The 16,722-nt window shown below is 41.0% G+C and overlaps 1 protein-coding gene across 2 annotated transcripts; it reads right to left on the bottom strand.

Moving 5' to 3' along the window:
- Positions 1-3,102: 3,102 nt before the first annotated feature.
- LOC309485587 (uncharacterized protein) lies at positions 3,103-16,260 on the bottom strand. 2 transcript variants are annotated; one of them, XM_082152502.1, is made up of 9 exons: positions 15,969-16,260; positions 6,486-6,567; positions 6,251-6,366; positions 6,076-6,130; positions 5,908-5,977; positions 5,071-5,757; positions 4,255-4,348; positions 3,878-3,965; positions 3,103-3,788 (listed from the first exon to the last, which is right to left on the bottom strand). In XM_082152502.1, exons 1-9 carry the CDS (start codon positions 16,055-16,057, stop codon positions 3,456-3,458), a joined length of 1,614 nt encoding a protein of 537 aa, XP_082008628.1. In that variant the 5' UTR covers positions 16,058-16,260; the 3' UTR covers positions 3,103-3,455. The 2 variants fall into 2 exon arrangements, 1 of the variants encoding a protein (XP_082008628.1); XR_014201240.1 differs by lacking the exon at positions 4,255-4,348 and having other exon boundaries at positions 3,728-3,788.
- Between the last annotated feature and the right edge of the window lie 462 nt (positions 16,261-16,722).

Below are 16,722 nucleotides of genomic sequence, written 5' to 3'. Positions count from 1 at the left end.
GTACCCATCCTCTGATGGCTACTTCCAGCAGGATAATGCACCATGTCACAAAGCTCGAATCATTTCAAATTGGTTTCTTGAACATGACAATGAGTTCACTGTACTAAAATGGCCCCCACAGTCACCAGATCTCAACCCAATAGAGCATCTTTGGGATGTGGTGGAACGGGAGCTTCGTGCCCTGGATGTGCATCCCACAAATCTCCATCAACTGCAAGATGCTATCCTATCAATATGGGCCAACCAGTGGTGGAGCCAGAGGGGGGTCCGGGGTGGCACTGGACACCCCTGACATGCGATTGGCCACCCCGGGTGCCACCCCAAAATTTTATTTGCTACTGGCAGTTGCTGATGCTGATTTAAAAAAGAAATCAAATATGTTCGCCGGCAGCACGGCGCGCGCGCAGTTTTCAAACGGACGAGCAGAGGACGAGAGATGGTTGCAAGATACCGAACTTCACGGAATAAGAAAACATCATATTTGAAGTAAGTTTTTAAGGTTTAGCATCAGGGTGGTTTGCTCCGAATAGCCTACATTAGGCCTAATACACGCATATACAGTACCTTGCCGTGTGTACGTTACAGTACACAAATGTTCTAGCTAATGTGAGGATAGGAGATCAAAACGCAGGCAAAGAAGAGCAGAACAAGCGATATCATAATGCGATCACTATAGGACTATGAAGCTTTATGGGTGTAGGGTGTTGATGGACTCGATCTACTGTGTTTTGATCATCATTATGAATCTGATCTAGATGTAGTCTTTGATAAAAATGCGATTTTCTCAGCTTTTTGCTCATGTTGCTTTTTATGAAACTTGCCAACATTCAAGTGTTGATAAAAAAAGACGCACGAAGCTAGAATAAAACATTATTTTATTTTTTTTGTTTAAAAGCACAGGGTCTGTTCTTTCTTTTGGTATGTTCAGATATTCATACAACAAAATATTCTGGGGTGCCATGAAATTGTGAAAATTACCAAAAACACCTTTTTTTATATATACTGGCGAGAAAGAGTTAAGATAAAAATGTTGGTAATTGGATGATTAGAATATGAATATTGGAATCATATTTTAAATTTGTCATATTTTTGAACAGGGTCAATTAAACTAGAAAAGAAAGGGAGAGATATCAGAGTTCTTTTTAAATAAGCACAAACATAGTCCAGTCATTTTATAAAAAAAGGTTGAACAAATTGCAACAGAAGCAAACTCAAATAATTTTGTATCCTCATTATGTCCTGAGTAAGGAAAAAAAGTCCCGAATTAGGGGAATCCCATTAGGGGAAAGTTTCGAAAACGGTTTCTGGGGATTCACTTTTTATTTTACCTGCCTATAGTCTTCTGCATTCTCCTTACCATTGTCTCCTGTTCTTCCCTCAGACTCGTCCCCCAGAAACAGTCCCTTGGACCCAGACCCCATCTCTTAAACATTAATAAAGACTGGTTTCTAAAGTACTTCTTCCTGCCTCTATGTATTAATGCTCATGGGTAGCCTAAATGTGTTCCATTCAGACCTTAACATTAAGGGCCCTATCTTGCACCCAGCGCAAGTGACTTTGTACACCGACGCATGTATCATTCCTATTTTGCACCCGCGCAAAGCGGACTTTTCCCTCCACAGAAGCACGTCGGTTAACTAAGAAATACACTTGCGCTCCCGGGGGCGGTTCAGCGCAAAGAGGAGGCGTGTTCCGGCGCAAACGTTCCTTCTTGCTATTTTGCAGGTTTAGAAAACAATTGCGCCACTAACCAGGAAAAAATAGTTTAAAGTCAGTGGCGCGTTGCGCATGTTATTCATAGGCTATTTTAAGGGCGCATGCTTGGCCATAATCAATGTAGCGTGTGCACAACGCGCACTTTGATTCTCTCATCTACACAGAAGCAGCAGTTTTCATTTTTGCAAATCATACATTATTACGATAGATAGCGTTGCTCTCCTTGGCTGTGAACCGCTGGCGCGCGCCTGGCAAATCCGCCGTTACAATAGCAATCCGCTATGGAAAAAGCGCATCTGCTCTTAAAGGGAATGTGAGATGACGCTCTGATTGGTTTATTTCACGTTATGCCCAAACCACACCTATGAATAATGAAGCTACTTCAGACCAACCCATTTTAGATTTGCGCCTGGCGCAAGAGTCATTTATCCCGCCGGGAAAATAGCAACAGCGCCGAGACCCGCCCACAAAGTTACTTGCGCTTTGCGCTTTGACACTTGCGTTTCAGATCGTTAAAATAGGGCCCTAAGTATTTTACTGTTATGTGTCAACAAGCTTTAACAAGCTATACCTGGCTATACCCAATGTTTAGACCTGTTGTGGTATTTATGCAAATTAGCACATACATAATTAGATTATGCACCGTTTGTCCATGTTAACAAACAATTAAAAAAAACTTGGAATACATTTTTTGTTTGTCTTGATGTAAGTAATCAACTCAGTAATTTTCATGGTGATATCTAAAGGTTAAAATTTTTACCCCATTCACGTTAGAGAAAGAATTAATAGGCGTATGAATAGACTATATGTGGGTCTTTTTCGAAACTTTCCCCTAATGGGATTCTTCGGGACTTTTTTTCCTTACTCAGGACATATTGAGGATACAAAATCAGTTGAGTTTGCTTCTGTTGCAATTTGTTCAAGGTTGACCCCCATTTTGGCTTAAAATGACTGGACTAACAGGCAGATCAGGTGCAAACAGACCCCAGCCCTTGCATCACCACTGGCTAGTCAGGGTCAGTGTGGTCAGACTTCAGAACCAGCAACAGGTCAGAGCATCTACCAGACACAGGCAGTAAATCACATACCCAATTCAGGAATTTAAGTTGAGATGATTTTGCCAGATTAAAAGGATAGTTCACCCAAAAATGAAAACAAAAAAAGAATTATAAATTAAATGATTATATTTAGAAATAATTATTATAAAGAAAGAATTATGTTGTATTAAATCTTCCTAGGATAAGATTTTATATTGATGGGCAATAAAATTGTCTTGCTGCCACTGGGGCCAACATTTCTAAAGAATGCTTTCAGCACCTTGTTGAATCAATGCCACGTAGAATTAAGGCAGTTCTGAAGGCGAAAGGGGGTCAAACACAGAATTAGCTGGTGAAGTGGATTTACTTATTGTAGAGTTAACGAAAGTTATCACGAGCATTGTAATGTTTAAAGCAGATGTCTTAACATATGTCAGTAGACCGGGAAGATTTTAAAATGGGCAGTTCATTCATAAATTCTTAAGATCGCTGTGGAAATACAAACCGGAAGACAAAAGACAACAAGCGCAGCGCTGAAAAGGAGTGGGGCTATACATAAGGTCTATACAACTTTCATTTTTAACTTGCATCACAAAAATAAACTACAGAAATATATTTTTTTGTTTCATTGAGAAATTATAAGTGACATTAAAAAAAAAAAAAAAAAAAAATTTTTTAATGAACCCATTTTTAACATAAATTTTATTTATTAACCATTCTCTCAATAAGAGAAAATAGTCGGTCCATTCTCTCCCTGCTTTCCTGTGCTCTCCTCTCCTCTACCTCTCGTTGAAAATTGATGTCTTCCCTAAGTAACTCGACCAGCTCATCGACATGGCCTCTTTTTCTCTTGGCTGGTGGTGATCGTGGCTCCTCCTCATTTTCGTCATCCACTGCTGAACTTGGCCCTGATGTGTCCTCAGGGAAGGAGGTAAGTAGGACAGGGGGGTTGGTGGAATGCCTCTGTCCCAACACCTCATCCATGAGGGCAAACCACGGCCAAGTTTCAGCACTCGCTCCCTTACACTTGCAATCCTACGACAGAGCAAATAAACCATGCCTGTTAACAAAAACAACAACAGCACAATACATTTCAGCAAAGACGTGCCAATTAAGTTGCTTACTTTGTATTTTTTTTTTAAGTACTTCCATTTTTTTCTGGCCTCTGAGGGAGTGGCCTTCCCCAGCAGGCCCATTTTCTTCAGAACTGTCCTAAAACAAGAGAAAAAGGAAACACTTATGAAAAAACATTAAGATGGGCGCAATCTTGACATAAATGCAATCTTAACATTACAAAATATGACACAACAGGACATGCATACAAAAGTCCTCAAGTTTGGTTAAAACATTTGTAAACGTACTTTGCATGACAGTTCTGCAAAAAACAACAAAGTGAAAGACTATTGCCTTATCTACTGGTTGTCTTATTGTTGTGGGCTTTGTACAGGGTGAGGACTATTTGCTATAATACACAAGAGAGCCTAGTGGAAATAGGCCTTACCCCCAAGCCACACTGCCCGAGTTATTGTCCCTGGTAAATAAATGGTCATTGTCAGCCCTCATTTTAATAAATTCAGCTGTCCGCACCTGGAGCCCTAAAAAAAAAAAAAAAAGAAAAAGTTTTGCAAGCGAAGGGTCCATCAGTTGTATCCTTAATTGCCAGAGAAACGAAGGGCACATTTGAAGTCGCTTTAGAATCGGGGTAGCCTTTGGCTGGATCCCAAATGGCACACTCCGGCCTTGTGGACCTCCTTCGAGTTCACACTTGGTGACTTCAGGAAGTGCAGACCTAAGAAGTGTAGACCTGGCCTCGAGTCCACAAGGGCATGCGAGAGTGTATTTTGGGACAGGCTTGATCATGCCACCAAAAGTCAAACAGCCACGAAACTCTACCCTCATTTATCTGATTGGGCATTCACAATGATTCCTGGCTATGCAATTCATGTGGAGGGTATGAAAGGCGGGGCACAAAGGCGCCGCTCGCGAACACACTCCTGAGCGCTGAAATGCCGAATGGGACACTTTACAGACTCGTTCACTTGCCGAGCACTTGCAAGACAGAAACAACGATACTGTGTGGTTGAAAATACTGTTTGTGAAGCTGTTTCATACCTACACATAATAACTGCTTTCTCTGTGTCAGCAGCAGCGCAAACACAGATTTGAATGTTCCGTTGTGTTTTTGTCAAATGTTTAATAGACAGAGGCGAATTGTTGTCATTTAGGAATGAGATTGAGTGTGCGATTACTTATGCATCTCTACTTCTAGGGTGTTAAAAATAGTTGTGTTCATGTGGAGAAAAAGACTCGGTCTCACCTTTGATCCTATAACTAGATATTGCTTTAATCTCATGTGGACCACCTTGGACTTCAGACCTATTGCCAGAATTTGATTTTATGGATGTTCTTCGTGACATTTTCACTTCAGTGTTCTTGCCTATTGGGCCTGGAGTCTGAAGCTGGCCCAAAGGCATTTGGAGATCAAGGCTCTGATCCTGTGATCCAACACTTCTCATTCCTTCTGGGGATTTAGGAGTTTTCTCCTCAGACTGAGGATCTAAGAGAATTTGCTGGACAACCTCACCAGCACTGAAATTCTGAGGTGTCAATGAGTGGGTGATGGACCCTACAGACGGCATATCATCAACAGGTGTCTCTTCCTGATTTGAATTAAATGAGCTCTGAGGGATAGCTGGTCCAGTAATATCTTCAGAACTGGATTTCAAGGATCTTCGCTTCTTGGTAGATGGAGTTGTGACCGGTTTAGGGCTACTTTTAACATCTGCAGCGGGAGCTTCCTCGTGATCAACCTGAGGTCTTGCAAGAGGTGTTTTTGGTAGCTCAGATTTCCATGGTGATTTAGCAACAATGTCCTGTTTGACCATTTGGTAGAGCACACAAAAAGGTGACATATTGTCCTTTTTAATTTTGCCATCTTCTGGTTCATCCTCAACAGATTGATCCACAGATGGCGGTAAATTTGACCCATCTTTTAAACAAGTGTCTGTAAATATAGCACACAAGACAATCACAGATATGAAATTATATTCTAGCAGAATTAGCAAAACTAGGGGGAAAAACAACTTACATAAAATGTGTTGCAAACAAAAAAATTTATAGAACATTACAGAAAATAAATTTCATGATCACTAACCCAACGAATGCTTTGACTTCCTCTTCTCTGCATTAACGGGTGTGCTTTTTTCCTGCTGGTCTTGCAAAGCCTACAGGATGACAGAACCAAAATTTAACAAAAGAAATAAATGATAAATTAACAAAAATACCCATCATCTGTTTCACAAGACTCACATCAACTACACACCTGAGCTGTTTTGTCTTTTCCAGCTGTCGGTGTCTTGGGAGGTGGGTACTCAAACCTAACATTATGACAAGATGAAACCACACAAAACAAATTATTCTCAGAACAAGGATTCTCCAAAACTCCAAAGAAAACTGTAGACTTTTTTCACAATAATTATAATAAAAATCAGACACACCTGAAAGAACGATCAATGATTGTGATGAGATCACCATGCTTTAACCATTCAGATTGATTGAGAACTTGTCCATTAATACATGTGGGGTTCACAGAGCTTAAATTGGTCAAAATGAGCTTAAACAAGAGAGAGACAATAAATGAACAGCATGTCATGTGTTCTTATATGCAAAGAAACAGTTTAAGTAAACAAAAGATAAAGTCAAACTTATAGTGTTATACCACAACATAATTACCTCGTTGTTCTCATTCAGCTCTATTTTGCAGTGCTCATCTGACACCTGCGGCAGCTGAATACGAATATCACAGTCCAGCTTCCTAAAAAGGTAAAGAGTCCACATTAAAACTGCTTCTTTTCCCATTTGCATTTTTGGTGAATGAGAAATATTAAACTATGATGCATGTGGTGTATTTATTTATTCAATACCACATCAGCAGCAATGGCTATTCATGGCAAAAATCAACAGTATTTCAACTTGATTACAATATAATTTCCATGCATTGTTTTTAATGTGGTGTAAGTTGATATTCAAAGATGCATCTCCCGTGTATTTCTAGTTTCACCATAAATTATTCAAATAGATTAAAATATAATTCTATTAATAGCTTCTTGCATTAGTGCAATTTTGCAGCTAACATTTTGTTTTTGTTCATTGATGTCTAGAGTTTTTCAAATAATTAGTTACAGCAAGACGAACGATATGGACCACACATTCAAGTAGCCTACATTATTAATTTGTTGTTCAAGATTTCCTTTTTTAATTATACACATTAAACAATTTAGTTTAATTTGTCACCATTCACTCTTGTCCACTTTAATAAACCAGTATTATCAACAGACAAAACTTATATATTTTGCTTGAATCTGATTGGTTGACTAACGTTCTAAGGTGTGCAATTATTTTCAGGGAAACGCACGGCTAAAGTAGTTCCAGGCAGGTCTTGAACGCATTACAGTTCCATAGCACTTCGCGTATTTAACTGTAATAACGGAAAATAGGATACAATTCATATAAAAGAAAAAAAGATGACAGACAAGTTCATATGCTGTCAGAGGCAGGGCTGGAGAGCAGACAGATCATGTCTGTCATAGGGCACAAGTGTGAAACAAGCCTGAGAAGCTACTGGGCACCTTCGGCGAAAGAAAGAAAGAAATGGAGCGTGATCCTTTCAGGAAACAAAAGTCCAAACGAAAATCAAGCCAAGGAACCAGAAAAAAAAAAAAAAAAAAAACTCCGCTAACATGCAGCCCCATGCGCTCGATCTGCCATTTTCAATGTCTAACTTCACAATCAATGGAAACGGTCAGTTTAATTTTAATAAATAAAGTAGCCTACATAGTCCTATCTATAATCAATAGAAAATTTAACTGAATCAAGTTAAATGAATAAATTGATAGTCCTGCTGCACGGGTTTTCGTTATTATTGCAGATAATATAACGAATAAATAAATGTTGATAGGCCTAGGCCTACTTGTTAAAAGGGCTTTGTGTTTCGTTTATAGGCTAGCCTACTGTCAATAATATAATTTTTTTTTACGAATTAATCAAAAGGAATTCATAAATAGATAAAATAATATTGACGCACATGCTTTTCTGGCTCATTATTGCAATCTCTCTCTCTCTCTCTCTAATAATTGCATTAATACCTGCAAGATTAGTGGCTCAAACCTCCATAGCTCTAAAATGACGTTTTGGAATTAGCAACGGAGGCTTGGGATTAGATGCGTGAGAAATTAGTCCTACACACAAGAGCGTTTTAGGCTAGCCTACTGACAAAAACTTGGCAAACGTCTTGAAATCAAATAGCCTACATCATCTGAACAATGTTTCGCGGTGTGGTAACCGTAGCAGGCCTATAGACCTTATGTAGCCCCGCCCCTTGAATGAATGAATGAACGGCTCGTTTTAAAATCTTCCCGGTCTACTGACATTTGTTAAGACATCTGCTTTAAACATTACAATCCTCATGATAACTTTCGTTAACTGTACATTAAGTAAATCCACTTCGCCAGCTAATTACTCCTGGACAGCAATACCATAGAAATATACAAATGGCGGCGCCCTCGTTTCTCTGGCGCATAAGGTCTATAAGCGGAATAATTGACTCCGCTTCGCGTCGTGACCGCATGATCACCTCGGCTGTGCATTATTTTTCTAATAATTGAAAGTCCCGCCGTCAACTATTCCTAACATAAATTATAACATGTCCCACAAATACACATACTTCATGCCCAGAAATGGCTATATGGGGAGGCCGCAGACCTGGAGCCGGCAGATATATGGCCCAGGCAGTTTTACACCCCTAGCCTACGAGCGACACGAATTGAGGAATTGATAATGAACTTGTTGTTTAGCAATGATGCAACATTTATTATTTATAAACGATTAACTAAGGGTGGATATCAATTCATTTATATAGCCTATGTCAATAGATGGTTCTATAATTTATTTCGAGAGACAATAAAAGTACTTGACAGTCAGGTTGATGTTCTGTCTGGCTCAAACTTAACCGTGTAGCTTTAGTTGCCTCTAGTCTTCTCTTTACCCGCTCTGTCTCACTCACTTTCAAAATTTATTTTATTTTTATTTTTATTTTTATTTTGTTTGTCTGTCTTTAGCTTGCGTGAGATGGCCTCTTCTGGTAAGACCCTGTTTGATCCTTGCATTAAAACAAACTCCACATGGTTTCTGGAGTAACAGTGATATTGGAACTTGTTTTTTTGGTGTGAACACACAAAAGACACATTTATAATAGGCATATATGTATGTACAATATGTATGTCTCTCTCTCTTTAAGTAAAGAGTTGAACTGCACACTCACTAACATATTTTTATTATTTCCGACGTCATGATAAAACCCACATTAAAAACTTTAGTCCCATATGGTTTGAATGTAGGCTACTGTAGATTTTGGTTTGAGTTGTTTCTTATAAATGAGATGATCTAATTATCAAATTTTAATATTAATATAGGCCTAAATTTTTCTTAAAATAGCTTACTGATCTGGACTAAAATTTATGTGCACTTAATGTGAGTTTTATCGTACTCTGATCACACACCTCTCATAAAGGTGTGTGTTTGCTTTAGCTACTTAAGGTAATGAAAATCTCTCTCTCTCTCTATCTTCTTCAGCGTGGTCGCTCACAGGTTGGCAGGATACCTGCAAAGGAACAATCTGATTGACACGTCAATCCAGAAAGCAGGCATCTCAGGCTTCTCCGGTTGTGTAGAACACGCTAGTGTCATCTGGCATCAGATCCAGGTCGCCAAAAAGGAGGGAACTGATCTTCATGTGGTGTTCCTGGATCTTGCGAACGCCTTTGGCTCAGTCCCTCACAACCTCTTGTGGACAGCCTTTGACTACTTCAGGGTCCCAGCAGCTCTCACAACCCTTGTCAAGGCCTACTTCGAGGATGTCCAACTCTGCTTGACAACAGCAGAGTACACAACAGCATGGCAACACCTGGAGGTGGGAATCATGGCTGGCTGCACCATCTCACCGCTGGCCTTCACCCTGGCCATGGAGGTCATCATCCGGGCCTCTCGATGGACAGTTGGTGGACAGCGTATAAGACCAGGGCTGAGGCTGCCACCGCTCAGAGCCTACATGGATGACCTCACAACTCTCACCACGACTAAGGTTTGCACCGTGCGGCTACTAAGAAAGCTCCAGGAAAACATTGAGCGGGCACGCATGAAGATCAAGCCGAGCAAGTCTAGAAGCATCTCCATTATCAAGGGGAAGCTGTCAGACCACCGATTTCACATTGGCGAGGAACCCATTCCAACGGTTTCCGAGAAGCCAGTGAAGAGTCTAGGTCGTTGGTATGATGCCTCCCTCAAAGACAAAGAGCAAGTAGCGCAGCTCAGGAGGGAGGTAGCCAGCGGCCTGGAGAACATCGACAAAACTATGCTTCCTGGCAAGCTGAAGCTCTGGTGCATGCAGTATGGACTACTTCCACGTCTCCTGTGGCCGCTAACCCTCTATGAAGTCCCGCTCTCAAAGGTTGAGAAGCTGGAGAGACTGGTCAGCTCATACATAAGGAAGTGGCTTGGTCTTCCCAGGTGCCTTAGCAGAATTGGGCTCTACGGCAAAGGGATGTTACACCTACCCATCTCCAGTCTGATAGAGGAGTACAAGTGCGCCAAAGTCAGACTGGAGATGATGCTGCTGGATTCGAGTGATCCATTCGTGGCCCAAGCTGCCCCCATCTTGGCCACCGGGAGGAAGTGGACCCCATTGGCTGCTACTGAGCAGGCAAAGGCAGCACTCAGACACAAGGACATCGTGGGCCGAGTGCAGGAGGGGAGGAGTGGTCTTGGCCTTGGGGCCAGTACACCTGTGTGGAGCAAGGCCTCTACATCTCAGAGACGCAAGCTGGTGGTCCAGGAGGTACGTCGGGAGGAGGAAGCAGGAAGATGTGCCCAAGCTGTGGCGCAGGCAAAGCAAGGACAGTGGATGGCATGGAAAGGAGTGGAGAAGAGGAAGATCTCCTGGAAGGAGTTGTGGGAGATGGAGGCATTCAGGGCAAGTTTTACCATCAGGGCTGCCTACGATGTTCTGCCTTCCCCCGCAAACCTTAGCCAGTGGTATGCCGAGGATCCAACGTGCCCTCTATGCCCAAGTGCAGCAACACTAAAGCACATCTTAGTGGGATGCAAGACCAGCCTCACCCAAGGCCGTTATACCTGGCGGCACAACCAGGTGTTAAAGAGTCTTGCAGCAGTGCTAGAAAGTCGACGGACAAGTGTGAATGCCCTTCCTTTCCCGTCATCCCGGTGGCAGCTGACACCATTTGTTCGGGAAGGCGAGGGTCAAGCCAGCCTCACCACCACAAGACCAAACACTGGCCAGCTGGGCAAAGCACGGGACTGGAAGCTGCTGGCAGACTTGGACAAGAAACTCGTCTTCCCAGCTGAGATCACAGCTACAAACCAGCGACCAGACCTTGTTCTGTGGTCAGCCTCACTCAAGACTGTTTACATCATCGAGCTCACCGTGCCCTGGGAAGGTGCAGTGGAGGAGGCTTACGAACGGAAAAGGCTGAGGTACGCTGAACTTGCAGCCGATGCCCAACAACAAGGCTGGAAAGCGAACATACGTCCAGTGGAAGTAGGTTGCAGAGGGTTCGTAGCCACCTCAGCATCCAGGCTACTCAGGGAGATGGGAGTGCGAGGGAAGGCCCATCGGCAGGCAGTCAAAGAGCTCTCCAGGGCTGCTGAAAAGGGGAGCCAGTGGCTGTGGATGAAGAGAAAGGACTCCGCCTGGGCCTTCAAGTGAGTAGATGGCACCTAGGGAGTGAACCTGGGACGCTGGGAGTCACCGCTGAACCCTCTGGAGGTGTCGTGGGTATATCAGCGAAACACCAAAGAAGGAGGGCGCCCACTTGATAACCCAAAGGGTGCCCTCACTCATTTGACCATCCCACGGAGTTCCATCGGAGCCCCAAGTATGTATTGAGGGATATCAACATCTAGTCCTATACAACAGACCTCTCTCTCTCTAAACTTGTATAAACTATAAACACCCATCTCTTTTTTTAACTGCATTCCAAACCAATTGCTTTTCTAGTAAATAAACGACTTACAGAGACATACATGGACATGTTTTTAATGTCATTTTCAATGTTCTCTGCACTGTCAGTGGCATCAGTGACCAATCATCAGTGGCCGAAAGAAATCAAAGTGGCTTGACACTTTTTCCAAGTGTTCCACCAAGACAGTGCCTGTGCCATTGTACATTCAAGATCAGGAGCAAATTGATGCAACCCACACTCACCTGACATCAATTCTGGACAGCACACCCACACACACCCACAGTTACAAGATCAAGTTCACTATGGATGTCCTTTTTCCAGAGGTGTGTTAGCTGTGCTATGCATCGTGTCAGATTCACATTGGCAGACGCGTTGACGTATCGCAGCAACTTTCCAAAGCTGCCAATAGGGCATCTATGTATTTATTATGTCTAAGAGGCTGCAGACCTTGAGCCGACAGATATACGGCCCAGGCAGTTTTACGCCCCTGCGTCCAGTAGGGGGAGGCTGTACAGTAGTAGCCTATATGAGCCATCAGAACAGACCTTATCCACCTTATTTATTTATTTTTATTGAATTTTCAAAATTACAGAATTCAATATCAAGTTTCAACACATTTCTTTTACACATTTTCACATTTTGTATGTATAACTTGAAACAACAATAATTTAAATAAAAAGAAGAAAAAAAAATTAAATAAAGGGCATCACAAACATATGTTAAATTCATTTAGCAGAGATATAGATCTTTGGCCTTTCCGATTTTTTAAAAACTTTACAGACTCTAAATACATTTTAAAGGCTGCTTTAAAATGAGCAAACTTGGGTTTTGAGTTACTCCATTTAGTTTGATGAATATAAAAAATGTCCTAATAACAAAAACAAATCGATAACATATTTGTCTTTTGGAAAAGTCATATTCATCTGAGTAAGACAGATGACAAATGTAAGACTAGGTTGCAGTTCATTTTAACACCTAGAAATTGAGACATATCATACCAAAAGATTGCTGAACAGGGACATTCAAAAAATAAGTGCACAATAGACTCTCTTTAACAATTACAAAAACAGCAATTGTAATCAATATCCAGATGAAAAAAGATGTCTTTCAAAGGATATATTCTGTGAGCAGTTTTAAATGACACTTCTTTGGTTTTATTTGTTACACAATACCGACTAAGAACTCCCCAAAAATGTTCCCACTCAAATGAGGAAAACATATTAACCCAAACAAATTTAGATGGAGGAGAAGAGATATTAACAAAAGGAGATCTAATCGATTGATTTGTAGATTTGCAATTAGTACCATAAATATTAGCAATATAATATATTGCTTATGAGAGTCGTCTATCCACCTTATTTTGCAACGCAGAAATAAATACGATGACGTAGGCTACTTCCTTTTAATGTGTTAGACTAAAGCTGCGTCCGAAATCGCATACTTCCCTACTATATAGTAGACGAAAAACAGTATGTGACAAAAGCAGTAGGCCTATGTCCAAATTCACAGTACTGATAAAAGAGTAGGCAAAAAAGTACCTGGATGACCTACAACTTCCAGCGAGATTCTGGTGTGCATATGATACTATATAGAAAATACTTTTTTTAGCAGCCCTGAAGTAATTACTCAAATTCAAAATAAGTAATCAAGAGAGTATGCAATATCAAGCCAGACAAAGATTGATTTCACAACTTGGTGAGAACCAGATGACATTAAATTTACGTGATATACTGCAAAGAGGATCTGGTGAAATTTGTTTTCGTTTTTTGTTTTCTTTTTTGAAGATAACTGGGTTATTAAAAAGAATTTAAGGAAGTGTAGGTTGACCTCTTGATCCACACTCCTGTCCTGATGGCGGTAATGCACCAAAAAGCTGGTTGCCAACCGCAATAGAAGAAGAAGAAGAAGAAAAGTATGCGATTTCCATAGACAGTAAAAGAAATGGACACAGCGACCCCATAGACTTCAACCGAGAAAAGTGGAGCAAATTAGAAGCACTCTCTTCCTGATGGTTGAGCGTACTGCGCAGACTCAAACTGAGCTTGACGACGTAGACGTTACGTGAGCAACCTGTCTGACAGTTGTAAGTCTTCTAGTAGCTGTGCCAAGAGAAATCTGAATCATTCCCTTCCGAATCTTGCAGAGACGGAGAGCGTGAGTAGGAGCTGTCCATGAGCTAGGAGCAGGAGCAACTTTATGACTCTCTATGGGCTTCTCCCTTGACTTTATCGGACTTTATGCCTCCATGTCCCCCCGATTGACTGCGAGCTTCTCCTCCTGTCAGTACGGTAATTTCCAGAGAGTCGCGTGGTTATGACACAATCGTTAGCCCAATTTTTACAAAAATTGCTTCTACGGGGCCATAACGTAAGATACAAGGTAATGGAGCCTTTTATACATTGTCGTGTTTCTTTAGAAATAAACAATGGACAAATAGAGTCTTTAAATGCCTCAGATGTAAAGTTATTCGCTGTCAAAGTGACGCCTAAATGAATGGGAGTCAATGGAATGCTAACAGCAGGTGATGGCTTGTTAGCCAATGGCGGCCCCCGGGGGTGGTACGCTTTTCGGGCGCTGGATTACCCCCCTGGCGATTTCGGACGCAGCCGAAACTTCCGTTTCGCTAGCCGAAATAAGCCATGTTATGGGAGCATCATGTACAAAACACTATTAAACACCGTGAATCCGTGATGGTTAATATTTATCATACCCGCTGTTGGGCGATGAAATGAAGAAGTGGCCTGACATCTTATGAGAATATTTTTTATTATTTTTGGTGAGTTGGAGTAGACGGGTCTTCGATGCGCATCTCGGCAGCTCATTTAACAAATGCCATCTCTGCATTTGGGTTGCTTAATGACGTTCATATGGGAACGCAATGTGCGCCATTTCACCAGATTTGTAAGGTAAATAATCTATAAACCTACGCCAACACAGGAGAATACATCAATATGTTTCTAAATATGCAAAATTTTTATTCATCGACTTCAAAATAAAAATGTAAACCCTCATGAGTGTGCGTGTTTTGATGCCCATATGTTATTGTTGAAGAAATTACAGTGGCTGTAACATTTCTATCGTAAAGAAGTGACCAAATATTAAAGGGATGATCTTCCATTAACAAAGTGGAAAGCGGAAATGTTGGCGGTTTCTCACAAATGTGTCGCTCAAATACACACAAGAGAAATACATAAACTACTGCTGCTTTAGAACCTTAATAATGTCATTTAACATGCACCATTTCACAGGCACTGCATCGTGTCACACATTAAGCATGTGCGTGCAAAGAACTCAAAACGGTGATTGAACGGTAAATGCAACAGATAACGTTACACTGTTAACTATTTGATTAAAACATAAAAATAAAACAATTACACATAATTACACATTACAATAATGCTTTTGACCAAAGCCGACGAGCTTCTTGCAGCGTGCAGATAGGGTGCCCCACATCCACATTCAATTCTGGTGCATAGGTTATGGTCAAAACAAATATCTTACATTTTTTACGCTTAAAACAACTATTATGGTACACTCTAACTGACCAAAGGATGCCAGTCTGTCTGTAGTCCATATTAAAAGATAGCTTAGCAGAAGTGGCTTACCTGAAATCTAACACATTATATTTTGGCACCATATGTTAACAAAGGCAGGAAACTGGTTGACCACACTAATCATCAAATATTAGCACATTTTTATGTTTTAAAAACAACATTGCTGTTACTACATATCCATACTACATTCACATGTCAGTGTATTATATAAATATTATAAATAAATGCATTTATTGACTACAAATGACCAAAAATCTGTTTTTGTCTCTCTAACCTGAATTTGTGCCAAAGCACTTCCTGAAATTATCTAAGGTCTACGTGAAACAATGGAAATGTTTGGCACTTGCCATTTAGTTGACATTTTAAACAAATTGCACTGTGGTTCTACTTGCAATGATAGTGTTCATGTTATTGTAGTACTTTTATCAACAACAAAAAAATCGTTTTTCATGTTCCTTACAGTACATTAACAGCATCATAGTTGAAAATATTCACAGCCACCATGACAAAAAATAGAAATATATGAGAAATATTTGCGTGGTGCGCCCCTGGACTTGGTGCCCCTGGGCAATTGCCCATATGGCCCTTTGCAGCCATGTAAGCCATAATTATTAAAAGTTACTGACCTTCCGAACAGACAGGATGCTATGAAGGGAAGTTCAGTGCCATCTTCTCCATTTTTTTCGATCTCCACTATCTTCCCCAGCAAAGGCATTTTAAAACAAATTATCTTGTTTAGCAAACACAAAAAAACAAAATTTTAAAAGTCTATCCACTGTCACGGGTCACAAATTTGACACAAGGCAATGAAAACCGGATGCTAGTTCTAGCAATGTGGTCTGTGAAGTTCAATTGATCCTCAATTGCAACTCCAAGGTTCCTGGTTGACCTTTATAGAGCTATGGATGATGAGCCTAGCTGAATGGTGAAGTTGTGATTAAGTCTTGGATTGGCTGGGACCAGAAGCAGGGTTTTTTTGCAGTTTCTCTTTTGCAGGGGTTTCAGGGATTTTCCTGGCTCAAAACGAGCGGAGGTAGACCATCATATAGCCTACTAGTGTTGGCAAAGTACCGGTACTTCGGAGTTCGGTACCAAGTCGGTACTGAAAATGTGACGTTACCAGCATTTCTGTAGTGCCGTGTATATTCGGTGTTTTTATCTTAGCGCGGGCTCTAACTTTTTTACTTGGAGCATGCACTGTCTGTAGCCGTTATATGCCAAGATATATTTAGTGTCTGTGTATATTAAACTGCAAAAAGAATATTTAAATATTAACCGCAGTGTTCTGTTTGTCTCTGTGTGAATGAATGGCGCAGACGCGCGGTTTCATTTACCACACATACACACACACACACACACACACACACACACACACACACG

Source organism: Leuciscus leuciscus, assembly GCF_965113295.1.
Source record: "Leuciscus leuciscus genome assembly, chromosome: 21".
NCBI lineage: Eukaryota > Metazoa > Chordata > Actinopteri > Cypriniformes > Leuciscidae > Leuciscus > Leuciscus leuciscus.
Note: the sequence above shows the minus strand (reverse complement) of the source record. Positions and strands in the feature narration are given on the sequence as shown.

Coding starts and splice junctions, on each gene's coding strand:
- LOC309485587 (XM_082152502.1), bottom strand. CDS start 16,057: ATGCCTTTGCTGGGGAAGATAGTGGAGATCGAAAAAAATGGAGAAGAT. Junction 6,568..15,968: donor GCATCCTGTCTGTTCGGAAG/GTCAGTAACTTT, acceptor TTACCTTTTTAG/GAAGCTGGACTGTGATATTC. Junction 3,966..4,254: donor TCGGGCAGTGTGGCTTGGGG/GTAAGGCCTATT, acceptor CTCTTGTTTTAG/GACAGTTCTGAAGAAAATGG.